Source organism: Zootoca vivipara, chromosome 15, assembly GCF_963506605.1.
Source record: "Zootoca vivipara chromosome 15, rZooViv1.1, whole genome shotgun sequence".
NCBI classification, from domain to species: domain Eukaryota; kingdom Metazoa; phylum Chordata; class Lepidosauria; order Squamata; family Lacertidae; genus Zootoca; species Zootoca vivipara.
The window spans coordinates 12,262,052-12,277,739 of record NC_083290.1 but is presented as its reverse complement, the minus strand read 5'-3'; the positions used below and the strand labels follow the sequence as shown (position 1 = coordinate 12,277,739).

At 48.1% G+C, this 15,688-nt stretch overlaps 1 protein-coding gene across 2 annotated transcripts in view; it reads left to right on the top strand.

The window, feature by feature from the left end:
- LOC118097247 (protein spinster homolog 3-like) overlaps positions 1-15,688 on the top strand; it is a 43,139-nt gene that overhangs the window by 19,418 nt on the left and 8,033 nt on the right. For both annotated transcript variants that reach the window (XM_060283115.1, XM_060283114.1), the window contains exons 3-11: positions 1,257-1,322; positions 4,694-4,830; positions 6,621-6,772; positions 8,816-8,882; positions 9,371-9,516; positions 11,780-11,935; positions 12,758-12,947; positions 13,712-13,777; positions 14,967-15,065. In XM_060283115.1, coding sequence (XP_060139098.1) covers positions 1,257-1,322; positions 4,694-4,830; positions 6,621-6,772; positions 8,816-8,882; positions 9,371-9,516; positions 11,780-11,935; positions 12,758-12,947; positions 13,712-13,777; positions 14,967-15,065 — 1,079 coding nt within the window. The remainder of the gene's footprint in view (positions 1-1,256; positions 1,323-4,693; positions 4,831-6,620; positions 6,773-8,815; positions 8,883-9,370; positions 9,517-11,779; positions 11,936-12,757; positions 12,948-13,711; positions 13,778-14,966; positions 15,066-15,688) is intronic.

Here is a 15,688-nt window from a genome sequence, read left to right as displayed (position 1 = left end):
TGAGTGTTGAAAGAAAGCACTTCTTCATGCGGTGTGTAATTGAACGATGGAACTTGCTCCTGCAGGAAGCAGTGAGGACCACCAACCTGGTGGCTTTAAAAGAGGATTAAAGGAGGATAAGACGTCTGCGAGCCACAATGGCTCTGCTCCCACACCGGGAGGCAGCAATGCTTCTGAATACCCGTTGCTGGAAACCACAGGAGGGGAGATGGGCTCTTGTGTTTGAATCCTGCTTACGGGTTTCCCACAAGAACCTGGTTGGCCACTGTGAGAACAGGATGCTGGACTAGATGGGGTCATTGGCCTGATCCAGCAGAGGTTCTTCTTATGTTCTTAAAATGCAACAAAATGATAAGAGCTGGAGCTCTGTGAGGGGTGAGCTACAAGCCCAGAATTCTTTGAGAGGGAAATGTGCTTCCAATGTGCATTAAAGGCATAGTCGTACACAGCCACAGATCCCCTTCGGTATGACATGCCAGACCATGCCTGTTGCCCTCCATGTTTTGTCCTAGATTTCCAGAGTCCTGCCCCATGCCCATATCCAAGGGGCTTGTATGTTTAAACCAAAAGTTCACAAACCTCTGATGTCCCCAACAAAGAATTAATGCTATTTTGGGCTTGCCAATTCTGCGAAATGGAAAGGCAGGCTCCTTTCCTTTTCTACCCTTTGGTTGTATAGCCTCTTCCATCTAAATCAGGCACCCCCAAACTCGGGCCCCCCCCCCGATGTTTTGGGACTACAACTCCCATGATCCCTAGCTAACAGGACCAGTGGTCAGGGATGATGGGAATTGTAGTCCCAAAACATCCGGAGGGCAGAGTTTGGGGATGCCCGATCTAAATGTCAACGAAGAGCAGGACACTGATTCTCAGAGGGTTTCCCTTGTTAGGTTATCAACAGATTTAAGCTTCATAAGAGCTCAAGTAAAAAGCAAAGTGAGATGGGTGATCCCTGCTTCTCTGCAAGCAAAACAACGAGTAGTAAAGGCAGCTTTGCATAACCTGAGCGGCTAGATCAAAGCAGCACTCCTTTGCTAAACCTCTGCTTCTCCATCCCACAAGCTGGGGCAAGGGGACGGAGACTATCATGTCATAGGAGCAGACTTGGATTTTACCCAGTCATGGGAGAACTCAGGCTACTCTAACCTAACTCAAAGGATAAAATGCAGGGTGGGATAACGAACAAACTTTAAGAAGTCAAAATTAATCCTACCGCTGTAACATTGTGGTTACCATGGATTTTTGCTTTGTTACAGGGGTGCTTCAACACGTACAGACCTACTTCAAACTACGAGACAGCAGCGCAGGCTTGTTACACACAGGTAAAACCATGTTAATGCAATGGTATTCTCTTTTGTTGCATTCAGTTCGCGTATGATCATAGCTGTCAGGGGGTTGTTGCGGCTACTCTCGAGTAAAGACGCTCCAGTCCGCACTGTCTTTAAGAGTTTTATTGTGCATACTATTTACAGTGCAGAGATAACAGAGAACATGACCGCCTAGTCCGATTCAGAACCCGGCAATGGCTGCCACCTGCTTTTCAGCCAGCATAAAAGCCTGGGCACCCCAAAACGCCGCCCCTTCGCCCTACGTGTGGGGCCCTGACATCTCACTGAGTCCCTCATCTCCTGACCCTTGACCAGAGCAGTGCCAGGGCTCTGACACATCTCTGAGTCCTTCCTGCACACTCTGTCCCCCATAGCGTTGCCAGGGCTCAGACACCTCACTGAGCCCTCTCTCCAATCCGCTCCATTCCTCATTCCCTCCTCCCGACTCGCTGCTTGAAGTGCTGGTCAGGATGACGGGGGGGGGGAGGCTCCCTGTAGGGAGTCCCCCTGACAACAATCAATTATCTACACCTCCCCCCCCCCCGGCCACTACTGCATTTGCATTGCATTGAAATGAATGAAGTGGATCGACATAATTAATTACGGTATATAAATTACGCAAGTTGCATAATTTCACCACAGCGGACGGTGAGACAAATAGTGCCATTTTTGTCAGAAGACGAACTGCAGCAGAAAGGAAACAGCAATGAATACAGGGTGGGGTGGATGGATGTAATGATGTCGAGGATGTAACAAGGGCGAGGAGAGACTCCAGTTTCAGTCCCTGGGGAGCAACTGCCAACCATTGCAGACAGTATAGAGATAGATGGACCAATGGTCTGACTCTGTGTAAGGCAGCCTTCTAGAAAGAAATTCAAAATAGTGTTCTGAGAATACTGGAATTTTGTGCTATGCAAAACCCATACAAATGAAAATTTGTCTATAGGTTAACGCTTCTCAGGAAGCTAAATTTCGCACCCAACACCACATCCTGTGTTTTCATATCTGCCCCCCTGTGAAATTGTGGCATTTTGACAGACCTGTGCAGGCAACCTTCCCAAATGACCCGTCTGTTGTAACACAATCCTCTCATGTTTCCTTTGCCTTCTGGTCTCTGTTTCTTAAAACTAAAATAAAGATCTGCTTCACATTCAAATAAATAAACACATCACTGTATATAGAAAACGAGCATGCCAAGAATGAAACCAAGACTGTCCGGACATGCTAGTTTTCTTCAGTACAGGGACTTTAACAACAACAACAATCAATCAATCAATCAATCAATCACATAAGGTATCTGAGGACGTTAAGTTACAGTTTTGCTGCAGCTTTGTGAAGGCGAAGCCAAAAATTGCTTTCAAAATGGATTTTATGTTTGCATGAATAGGTCTTGCCGGTGGCAAGGGTTGTCCATATTCTATCATAGGGCTTAAAAAATGAGAGGGGGGTTCCCCTGTTGTGTTTCAAACCACAGGCGCACCTCTGTTTTGGGCCAGTTCAAGGTTAGTAAGACATAACTTCAGCTATGCTTGTTATTCTATATACTTGGTTGTTTTATTTCTAACAGTGTCTTCCACCAATTAATCTGGAGCGGAACTTGGAACCGGCCTGTAATTTCCTGGATTCTGCCTGGTCACACAGACTTCTTTTTAAAAATTGGTGTTAGACTGGCTGTTTTCCAGCCCCCTGGTGCAGAGGCCACGCTTTGTTGTTGTTGTTGTTTAGTCGTTTAGTCATGTCCGACTCTTCATGACCCCATGGACCAGAGCACGCCAGGCACTCCTGTCTTCCACTGCCTCCCGCAGTTTGGTCAAACTCATGTTCGTAGCTTCGAGAACACTGTCCAACCATCTCATCCTCTGTCGTCCCCTTCTCCTAGTGCCCTCAATCTTTCCCAACATCAGGGTCTTTTCCAGGGAGTTCTCTCTTCTCATGAGGTGGCCAAAGTATTGGAGCCTCAGCCTCAGGATCTGTCCTTCCAGTGGGCTGATTTCCTTCAGAATGGATAGGTTTGACCTTCTTGCAGTCCATGGGACTCTCAAGTGTCTCCTCCAGCACCATAATTCAAAAGCATCAATTCTTCGGCGATCAGCCTTCTTTATGGTCCAGCTCTCACTTCCATACATCACTACTGGGACTCCAGTATTTTGCCAAGAAAACTTCATGGACAAAGACAACAGGCCACAGGTTATCTGTTTCTTGTTAGAAGATCAGCACATCGATGTGTGAGTTCCTCAGAACTCTCAAGTTCATTCCATTCAAACCTGGCTCGTTTATTTTTATTTTTTTATTTGTTGTTTGTTGTTATTGTTATACCACCCTTTATCAAGAGATCCCAGGGCGGTGTACAACATTAAGAACACATTTACAGAGCACAATCATAAAATAATTTTAAAAAGCATAATAATAAAATAATCATAAAAACAGCTCCCTCCCACAGCTTTAACGAGGACATGGATTATTTAACGGCCAAAGGCCTGGGTAAAGAGGAATGTTTTTGCCTGGGGCCTAAAGACATGTAATGACGGTGCCAGGTGAGCCTCCCTGGGGAAAATACTCTACAAATGGGGAGCCACCACCGAAAAGGCCCGTTCTGGTGTTGCCACCCTCTGGATCTCTCACGGAGGAGGCACACAAAGAAGGGCCTCTGTTGATGATTAAAGTTTGAGGATTGGTTTCTTTGGGGAGAGGCGTCCTTGAGGTCCTGAGCCATCTAATAAATAAAGCCTAGAACTTTACCATTCCTCACCTCTGATTGCTCATTTCTTCAGCCCCTCTTTGTGGAAAAGTTCAGTTTAGGCCCAGGCACTATGCTGAATTCTGTGGCCCTCATATCTGGCCACCATGAGGAAACAGGGTACTAGGTTAGGTTGGCCTCCGGTCAGATCCGGCAGGGGGCTTTTATGCTTTTAACCAAAGCAAAGGTTCTTAAAACAGGCTTCTGTCTTTCTAAATTCACCTTGAATATAGCCAAGATCTAAACCCACAGTTCCCATGGGGTTTACTAGCAGACCCTAGACCAGTCTGTCTCAGTCTAGCCTACCTCACAGGGTTGTTAGGAGGACAAAAATGTGTGTGTTTATGACAAATCTGAGATCTTTGGTAGAAGGATGAGGTGGACACTGGGATAGCTCAGTTAGTAGAGCATGAGACTCTTAATCTCAGGATCATGGGTTCGAGTCCCACACTGGGCAAAAGATTCCTGCACTGGAGCTGGTTCGACCCTTGCGGTCCCTTCCAACTCTTAAGATTCCATGAATTGAAGAAAACTGAAATAATGTGATAAACACACTGAAATGGAAGCCCTGGTGAATTCCCACACAGCTGTCAACACTGAACACTCTTCTTGCTTCTTTCCACAACAGTTTTTATTATCTGTTTCTTGGTGGCGGCCCCTCTTTTTGGATATCTCGGTGACAGATACAACCGCAAAATCATCCTGAGTGCTGGGGTAATCCTCTGGTCAGGCGTAACCCTCGCCAGCTCATTCATCCCTGAATGGGTAAGTGTCAATTATTTGGTTTTGTGGGGGTGGGGGTGGGGGTTTGTCTGTGTGAATAGATGTTCCATTTTGGGATTGGTATAGTGGCGTTTGAACATTCAGCAAATCCAAAGCTGGTTCAATGAGCAGAGGCTCATCTATTACAAATGCGAAGGGGTGGGGGTGGGGAAACATATTTTAAAAATTACAGTGGTGCCTCGCTAGACGAAATTAATTCGTTCCACGGGTCTTTTCTTATAGCGAAAAATTCGTCTAGCGAATCCCATAGGAATGCATTGAATTTTTTTGGAATTTTTTTTTGCCCATAGGAACGCATTAATTGAATTTCAATGCATTCCTATGGGAAACCGCGATTCGCTAGACGAATTTTTCGTAAAACGCATTCGTCTAGCGAAGTAACCTCCGCTCGAAAAATCCTTTCGTTAAGCGGAAATTTCTTTAAGCAGGGCATTCGTTAAGCGAGGCACCACTGTAGCTGTAGGAGCAGTGCTTTACCCCCCAAGAAAAATAGGTGCCGGAATTCACCGTGAAGTTGTTACAATAAGACGCCAGACGACTTAGGGCAGCCCTGAACAGATGCCAGTTTGATAACAGCCCCATTTGCTGATTGCGGAGGTGCAAAAAACTACAGCCAGCTGTCTCCCTAGCTGGTTTGGGGGTTAACCCTGGTTTTGGTATAGGTCAAATAAATGTGCCTCCTCCCTCCGCCCTCATTCTCTTAGATTCTGGCAGGTGTCTAGGGCAGCTTGGAAGGGCCCTCGTGCAAACACGCGCACGTGCAACAGTAGAGGCCTGGCTGGAAAGCTTAAAGCCCCCTGCCACTACACTGGAGACGGATCGAAGAGAAGGAAATAATAATTGGCTCTGCCCTGTAGCTTGACCAATCACAGCTACCGGTAGGAGTTAGCTGGAGTCATAGGTCTTTCAAAAAAAGTGTAGACTTCCACAAGCTGACCAACTTCTGTTTTGACTTGAAATGTACATTTTGGGCTTCTCAGTCGTACATAAAGGCAAAAAGGCAGTGGGGGGAGCGCTGGCCCGCAATGGAGCTCACCTGAGAGCTGCTGGAACTGCACTCCTACATGCTCCGGCTGGGAAAAAGCACTGGCTAGGAGAACAACTCAATACTCAATTTTACCTAGGCTGTGGCTCTGTGGTCTAAACCACAGAGCCTAGGGCTTGCCGATCAGAAGGTCGGCGGTTCGAATCCCCGCGACGGGGTGAGCTCCCGTTGCTCGGTCCCAGCTCCTGCCCACCTAGCAGTTCGAAAGCACGTCAAAGTGCAAGTAGATAAATAGGTACCGCTCCGGTGGGAAGGTAAACGGCGTTTCCGTGCGCTGCTCTGGTTTGCCAGAAGCGGCTTTGTCATGCTGGCCACATGACCCGGAAGCTGTACGCTGGCTCCCTCGGCCAATAACGCGAGATGAGCGCCGCAACCCCAGAGTTGTCAGCGACTGGACCTAACGGTCAGGGGTCCCTTTACCTTTACCCAATTTAGAACGAAGGGAACTGCCCAGAGAAACTCGATATTCTGGGCAATAAAGGTGCAGGCTTTATGTTATAATAATTTGCCTGGACAGGATGGTGGGCTACAGTCTATAAGACAGAAAAGAGGGTAAAGACAGGGAAATTTGTGTATCTTTTTATGTCTTGTCTTCTGCTCGGCATGAGCTTCTTCTGAAGGGACACGAGGATAAATTAAAATAAACAAAGGCTGTGCCGAGTGCTAGAAGGTGCTATTTAATGTGTGCCCTTTTCAATATCTTGCACATCTCTTCCCCTTCCTCAAGATGCCCTGGCTGTTCTTCATTTCGCGGGGACTGGTGGGTGCTGGCACCGCCAGTTACTCCACTATCGCGCCCACCATCATCGCTGACCTCTTTGAGAAAGACCGCAGGACGTGCATGCTTTCACTCTTCTATATCTTCATACCAGTTGGAAGGTAGATCTTTGTTCTTCGAGACAAGCTGGGAGGCTAGCGGGCAGTGGGGAAGGGGAGAAACAGGGGCAAAAGACGTTCTGGTTGGAGCCTCTTCATTTTCCTTTTGGCAGGGGGGGATAGGCCACCCGCCCCTCCATCCTTGCATTTCTGATGATCAAACTGAAAGTGCCAATCATTTTGTACTCAAAACCACCTGGGAGGAATTACCTGCAGGATTCAGGGAATTTGAGACATGTAGAACTGCAAAAAAAATATTTATGGGAAGAAAGGCAGTGTTAGAAACAGAGATATGAAAGCGAGGAGCTAAATGGCACCTCAAACCCAGGTTATGGACGCAACAAAGGAATGTCTATGTGCGCTTTTTTTACAACAAGAATAAAAAGCTGAAAATGAATGAACTGCAGCTAAAATATTATGCTCATTTTTAACATGGTCTAGAGACTCTAGTCCTTCCCTTGCCCACCCACCCCCAATATTCTTAAAAGGGTCTCTTATCCAGTCTTAAGAGAGTAGCTGGAAGTGGGGAGGCAGAAAAAGGTCCTCCTTTCCTTCCACTCTGCAGTTTTAATCTGAAATCTTAGGCACAGTACTACACCCGGAGCTCAGAAACGTCTTGCGCTGATGAAATTCCCTGTTGCAAAATGCCCCTAGAACAATGGGAGTTTCGAACATTGAAGAAAGGTCTAGAGGTGCATTGGGAGAGAACCTCTCAAACAGCCCCATGCTGACTGTTTTTTTTGGGGGGGGCGGTTTGAGAGGGGACACAGAAAACCAGGTTGGGTGGAATGGGAATCCGGAACAACAGCAGTCCCCACTGCAACACTTTGTTGCAGGTCCCACTTACTACATGGATATCCCTCTTTCCTTTCCTCACGGAACTCCATGTGTCAGGCATGCAGCTTATCTAGGTGGCCTTTCATCCATGCACTGGCCATACCTGGACCTGCTTAACTTCTCAGCAAGACAGCTGCATCCATGGCCACATTCTATCTAGACTCTTGATTGGTTCTGATTGTTGTTTGAAGAGGATCAGTCATTGGCCACAATTGGAAGCCATGTTTTATTTAGGAACTGCAGAGACTCTAAACTTCTTTAACTGGAGAGGCTAAGAAGTGACCACCGAAGCTCCAACATGAAAATAGGGTCATCCTATTCCAGGCATCCCCAAACTGCAGCCCTCCAGATGTTTTGGCTACAACTCCCATGATCCCTAGCTAACTGGACCAGTGGTCGGGGAAGATGGGAATTGTAGTCCAAAACATCTGGAGGACTAAAGTTTGGGGATGCCTGTCCTATTCTATCATCATCATCATCATCATCATCATCATCATCATTTTATTATTTATACCCCGCCCGTCTGACTGAGTTGCCTCAGCCACTCTGGGCAGCTTCCATCATATATTAAAACATAAAGAAACATGAAGCATTAAAAAAACTTCCCTATCGAGGGCTGCCTTCAGATGTCTTCTAAATAGGGTTGCCAGACTCAATAGAGGACAGGACTTCTGTGCCTTTAATTGTCCTGCTCTCTTCTGAGTCTGGAAACCTTAAAGAGAAACCAGCAGACCCTTGGTTTAATTTCCAAGCAAAGGGTCTGCTGGTTTCTCTTTAAGGTTTCCAGACTCAGAAGAGAGCAGGACAATTAAAGGCACAGAAGTCCTGTCCTCTACTGAGTCTGGCAACCCTACTTCTAAAGGTTGCATAGTTACTTATCTACTTGGCTCAAGGGTGCGTAACTCCAAACCCTCCAAAATTTCTCCGCTGAAAATAGGGACGTCCTATGGAAAAGCGTCACACTCCAGGGTCAAATCAGAAACCGGGGTGGCTTCTGTAAATCCGGGATTGTCCCTGGAAAATAGGCTGGAGGTCTGGACCACTGGCATGGGAGATGTGCGCTCTAATACTGAGCTGTAGCCCCTCCCATGAAGAGCTTCTATCTAGGCTGGTGACCTGGCAACCAAACTGGTGCTCAGTCTGTCCCCTCGTCATGCTCAGTGGTTCGAAGCAGTCAGATAAAAACTGTGCGTTTCCTTTCTCTTGCAGTGGGCTCGGTTACATCTTGACATCTGGAATGGCGTCGGCTACTGGCCACTGGAACTGGGGGTTCAGGGTGAGTCTTTTCTGGACAGACCCCCCTTTTGGGGGGCAAAATGGTGGGGTTCTTCGGCTCTGCGTTTTATCAAGGGAGTTTCATCCATCTGAACAAATCTGACTGCTAGCCTCAGCCCACCATTATCCTGTCTCAAGAAGAGGCAGAAACTGTTTGAAGCAGAAGACAGTGCCTTGAGGTCTGCAATGCTAAAACCAAGGGCCTGCTTTAAAAAATGATTGGCAAGAGCTTATAGGAACTCCATCTTTTCTGCCTCAATTATTATTAATAGAATTTATATACCGCCCTATACCCGGAGGTCTCAGGGCGGTTCGCAGAATAAAATCGAAATATAAAATCACAAAATGCATAATCAAAACAAAAACAACAGCCCAATAACCCACTGCCCATAACTCCCCCGATTGAGCATCAGAGTGTTGCCGCTTTAATCATGGTTTTTGTTGAAAGCCCTTTTCCTGCAACATCAGCCACTGTTCCGTTCTCTGTAGGTCACCCCTTGTATGGGAGCTGTAGGCTTGGCTTTCCTCATTTTCTTGGTTCCTGAATCATCCCGGCATGGAGCTGCGGAGCCCACAGCTGACAAAGTCAGAGGGGATTCAACTTGGCTCAAGGACATTTCTTCGCTTTGCAAAAAGTAAGAATCATTATAATTTGAATTTTCAGTGCCTGTATGGAATGCCAACCCTTTGCTTGGAAGCGCAGCTTTTAACCTTAGGTAGTATAATATGCATATATAAATTCTATCTGCCATCTGAGGACAACACTGTGCCCCTGATGAAGACCAGGCTCAAGGCCCCCAAACCTTATACAGTGGTACCTCGCAAGACGAACGCCTTGCGCAATGAAAAAATCACAAGACGAAAGCATTTTGCGATTATTATTTTTTGAAGACTCGCAAAACGAAATCGTCTATGGCCGTGCTTCGCAAGACAAAGAACAGTAGCCTCGCCATCCTGCGCTCCAGGGGAGGCCTCAGTTCGGATTCTGACGGTGACAGCGACGGGAGGGGAAAGGAAGCCGCCGCCGCTTACCTTGAGGACTCCGCCGTTGTGGCCGGGGGTGACGTCCGCGGCCGCCGCTTCTGCCTCCTGCGGCGGCGCGGTACTTCGGCCTTGCCCTCCTCGGCGGTCATGGAGGCCTCCACGGCTCCGGCCTTGCCCCCCTCAGCGGTCATGGTGGCCTCCGCGGCTCCTCCCTGGCGGGCTGGCGGGCTGGCGGGCAAGCACGGGCCGCTTCTCTCCCTTGGCGATCCGGCAGGAGCAGCAGCGGTACTCGCCAGGTGGCCCTTGGCGGCAACAGCGGCAGCACCTGAAGGAGCGGAGGCTGTGGCGGGAGGAGACCCCTGGCCTGCTTCCCCCTTCCCAGAGCCTTAAAAACTTCCCGCTGTGGCGGGTGAGTCGCCGCCTTTTTTTGCGCTTTTTTTTTTTGCGCATAGGAATGCATTAATTAAATTTCAATGCATTCCTATGGGAAACCGCGCTTCGCAAGACGGAATTTTCGCAATATGAAACGCCTCATAGAACAAATTATTTTCGTCTTGCGAGGTACCACTGTACTGTATATTTTGACAAATCCGTGCATCTTGAAGGTGCTGCAAGTTGAGCTGGATCCAGTAGAGGGCGATGTTGACTTGGAGAAATCTTCTCTAGGCATCCTTTGAACATTTCATGCTCAGGGCCAAGTCAGGTAGCGAACATTGTCTGTTCTGGAAGGTAAAAGACCCCTGGATGCTTAATTACCTTACTGTGTGCCGTACTTGGCTATCATGTAAAATGCTCGTTTATGGTGTAGGTACAGAAATTTCAGGCTTGTGAAATGCTAACATTTTGTCATTTCTGTGGGTTGCAGATGGCTTTCATCAACGTAGAAAGGCACTCTAAGAATTAAAAATTCCCTGATTACCCAGAATGCTCTGGTGAACAAGCTGGCTAACCCCCAGAGCTATCGAACATCACCTTGTCTTCCTTCTCCTTAATTAAAAGATGCATAGAGTATACTGTCTGGCATCTGGGAGGGGTGTTTTTCAGCCTAGGGGCCACATCACTTTGCAAGCAGCCTTCTGGGGGCCACAGGCTGATGGTGGGCAGAGCCAAAGGCAAGAGTGGGTGGAGCCAAAGGCCAGAATTCAGCAGAGCAACACAGCAGCTGCTGGTAGGACAGAAGTCAAGGAGCCCAACAGTAGGTGGCGCCAGAGCCCATGACAGGCAAAAGCAGCTAGTTCTAGTTTTACCCTATCCTCCTCCCTGCTGAGTTCTAAAAGGGGCAACACTGAGGTGGAGGAGGAGGAGGAGAAAGGTGGGAGCCTGGGCCCACCTGCTGGGCAGGTTATAAGGAAGAAGGCAGGCAGGTGGGGGCTGACTGAGGGCAGATGGAGGTTGGTGGGGCAGCCTCCAATGGAACAACAGGTGTCACCCTTGCCTTTTTACAGTCAGCTGTATTCCAACAATGTAAAGGCCAGGGGTGTCTACACATAGATCACAAATTGTAGAGGGGACCACATGGGTCATCCAGTCCAACCCCCTGCAATGCAGGAATATTTTGCCCAATGTGGGGGCAGAACGCATGACTCTGAGAACAAGGGTCTCATGCTCTGCCGACCGAGCTATCTGTGCACCTCTCCATTCACCCTGACGAGCAAGGGCTATTATCACAGTTTAGTCAGCCAGAAGCACTCCAGGAAATTGCGGAATGCGGCAAGCTAAGGCTGTGGCCTGGGGAGGGGAGGTTTGGCTTAATGAAATCCTGAGGGCCTGATAGAAAGGCCTCAAGGGCTGCATTTGCCCCCCAGGCCTGAGGTTTTCCTGCCCCCTGATTTGGAGAGCAATGACAAGCCAAAACCCAAGACACCAAGGAAACTATTTAAATAGGTTTCTTATTCCACCCCCACCCACTTTCAGCTGGAGTTTCTTGTGGTCCTCGCTCGGGGTGACAGCCATGTCCTTCATCGTCGGAGCTCTGGGGTTCTGGATGCCAGTGTTCCTTTCCAGAGCTCAGCTTATCCATGATGCTGTCCCTCCCTGCCAAAAGGAAGGGTCGTGTGATACCTCCAACAGGTGAGACAAGCTTCCTTTGGGAGAAGCAAACGGAGGGCATGGGGAACGCTCCATAGGAGAGATTCTCTCTCTCTCTCTCTCTCTCTCTCTCTCTCTCTCTCTCTCTCTCTCTCTCTCTGTGTGTGTGTGTGTGTGTGTGTGTGTGTGTACACAACAACAGAAGGTTGTGGCACGGATGAAGCATTGCAGAAATATCACACCTGTTTGGTTTGTGAACCACCCTGAGATCTATGGGTATAGGGTAAAGGTAAAGGTAAAGGTAAAGGTACCCCTGACCGTTAGGTCCAGTCGCGGATGACTCTGAAGTTATGCGCTCATCTCGCTCTATAGGCCGAGGGAGCCGGCATTTGTCCGCAGACAGCTTCCAGGTTATGTGGCCAGCATGACTTAAGCCACTTAAGTGGCCACCAGAGCAGCGCACGGAAACACTGTTTACCTTCCCGCCAGAGTGGTACCTATTTATCTACTTGCACTTTGACATGTTTTAGAACTGCTAGGTGGGCAGGAGCTGGGACTGAGCAACAGGAGCTCACCCCGTCGCGGAGATTCAAACTGCCAACCTTCTGATCGGCAAGCCCTAGGCTCAGTGGTTTAGACCACAGCGCCACCCGCGTCCTTATGGGTATAGGGTAGTAGGCATATTTAATAATAAAAATAAGTAATTTCTGCCTGCCACAGCATGGTCAAAGCACAAAGACCCAGTCATGTAATAACAATGATACAGTAATAAAATAGTCAGCCAATCGACAGAGCCAATGTTTATAAGGTTATATAACCTGCTGTGGTCTTTAAAACACACACATATTTTTTCCTGTCCACCAGCCAGATATTTGGAGGAATAACTATTGCAACTGGCATCTTTGGAGTCCTAGTTGGAGCAGAAGCTGCCAGACGATTCAAGAAGACCAACGCAATGGCTGACCCTCTGATCTGTGCTGTGGGCTTGCTGGCTTCATCTCCATCCATGTATCTGGCGATCATGCTGGCTCAGGAAAGCATTATAGCTACATATGTAAGTGGCAAGTATGTGGCAAGAGGGGTTTTGCCTTAGCGGGTGGCCCCTCCTCAAAGACAACCTTGCCTATGGGGGAATTGGGGCATTCATAGCAGAGATGCTGGCTTGGAAAGGTTTCTAGTCCTCAAGATTTAAAGATTGAAATATTGCAGAAACCGAGACAAAGCTTTCTGAATTTCATATATGTGGGCAGGCAATATCACCAGGGAAACCTGGACAGGGTGCCAGGGGCCTCTAGCATACTCATCAATATACCCTATTTAGTATTTAATTTTTGGTCATTGCACTGGGTAAATCTGCACCCTGAAAGCTAAGTGCTTTTTGTTTTAAGTGGTCAAATTGTACCAGCAAAGCAGGTTGGAACCCTGAGAGGGAGGCTTCCCATAGTTGGCTGTAGCAGCTGTTGGAGCCTGTAGTAGCTGCTACTGTCACTTGGGCACTTCCTTGTTCACAAGCTCCTGCAAGCCGGTTTACGAGCAAATCTATACCCTTTGCCAGCTCTTGTTGGCAAAATGAAGGAGCTTCCCATGTTCCTAATTTCTCTTGGCTGAAACCCAACATTGGTAACACCGCCCTCAGCTCATTGGTGGGAAGGTGGGAAGGTGGGATCGTGTAAGGGTTGCTGGTACCCAAAACATGAACCGTTAAAAGGATGGAGAGTAGTATTTGGCCTCTATTTGGTCTTTCTGTGTGTGCATTTGCTCATTTCCAATGCCCTGTCAACTCTGCCTCTCTCTCTTTGTGCTTTTTTCCTATTTCAGATTTTTATTGCCCTTGGAGAATTTCTTTTATCCTTAAACTGGGCCATTGTGACTGACATACTGTTGGTGAGTTCAGTTGTCTTTTTCTGTCATATTGATTTTGCTGATAACCTAATACACCTATTCTTAGATCTCTGCTCTCTCTATTTTCTACCTTCACATCCCTTCAGGTCCATAGCCAGAAACGTAGCAGAGACGAGTCACACGGGGAGGCGGGGGGAGAGCGGGGCATTTTTCAAGTTAATGTGAAATGACTTAACATGCAATCCCATGAATATTATCCTGCTGCCAAGTCCTTCTGTGTTGGGTGGGGCTTGCTCCCAGGAAAGTGTGTGCTGGGTTGCAGCCAAAGAGGATGTCTTTGGCTAGAGGACTGTCCTTGTAGACTTGGATGTGTGGCCACCCTCCTTGAACACCATCCGGAAGGGGTCTCTCCCTTTCAGGCATTTGCAGTGCAAAGCCAGGCACACCCAGGAAATTGTGTTGTTCGTCTCTGTGGTAGGACTGGCATATCTGCTAGCAATCCAGGTACCAGCCGTATGTTGCTAGGAAGGCAAGGCCCACGTTAGAAGCACTAATATGGCAATCACACCCTGCTTCCTTATGTAGGTGTTACAGCCTGGAAATGTTGGAGGGCCAGCTGGGGAACCCCCAAGGGAAGAAGGCTCAGAACTCGGGGACTGGTGGTGGGGCGACAATGGGTGGTCAGAGGGAGAAAGAGGGAGGAGGTGTTGGACACTGAAGAGGCAACAGGGCTGAGTGAGCAGGAAGAGTCTGCGGCAGAGAGAAGTCCAGAATCAGAGGCAGTAGCTGAAGCAGAAGAAGAGAGAGGCCAAGAGGAGTCAGGTTGGCGCAGAGTCACAGGTGGCTCCCCCTCCTGCTGTGACAGGCTCCCCTCCTGTTTCACAGAACCAGAAGAGGCATGAAAAGGGTGGAGGAGAGGTTGGCTTCATGTAGGCACAGTCTCTGATTGCTTGGGAAAAGCCCTGGAGAGGAGAGGACCTAGGCAGCTGTGTGTGGAGGTGAGGACCTTCAGTCTCAACAACTGCTTCACAGGGGCAAGACCTGCCGGAGATGAATTGCTGTGCTCATTAGGCCTGACACTCCTGCATCAAATGTGGTTTTGCTGATAAAGAGTTAACTCTGACTTGAACAGTGTGATTTACTGCTGGCTTCCTCCTGATAGTCCAAGCACATCTAGCTGGTCTTTCCTACTTTCTACTTACCTTGACCTACTTTCCCTTTGACTTTTCAGTATGTCGTGAAACCAACATGCCAATCCACCGCACTGTCTGTACAGATTTTTGTCAGTCATTTGTTTGGTGATGCCGGAAGCCCCTATCTCATTGGAATCGTAAGTTATATGGGCAGCTTTAGAGGTGGGGGTGGGCTGAAGTCCCCCCCCCCCCGACTTCTTGGTGGGAAACGGTACAAAGTGATCTCATTTTACAAGTACATAGAAACTCTTTGCACTGTGAGTGAATAGGTGTTGAGCTTGGGGCTTAATTTCATGGCAGGTTGAAGTTGGTTCCTGATCCTGGCAATGTTCAAATGGGCCAGAGGCAGAAGGCATAATCCGAGACAGGCAGGAAATCAGGCACCAGATAAGGGAACCAACCTAGGACCAGAGGCAGATAGGCGGTCGAAAGATGGTCAGCTGGTCAGGAAGAGAGCTAAGTGGATGAAGACCAAATGACCAGATGTAGGAAAGCCATCAGAGGTCCAAGACCACCTGCACCACTGCTAATATATTAGCCAATTTACTCAGATCAAAGTAAAACAAAGTGAGTTTTACACAGCCAGCCAGGCTCCTGTTGGTCCCTCAAGAACCAAATGGTCTTGAATAGGGTTACGGGGAGAAATTCAGTACTGTTTGCATTTAAAGGAAACCTCCCTAATTTGCACTTTCGGAAACACAATTCTTCTATACTTCAAAATTAGAAATTCTCCTTTAAACAAACATCCCCCACAAAAATA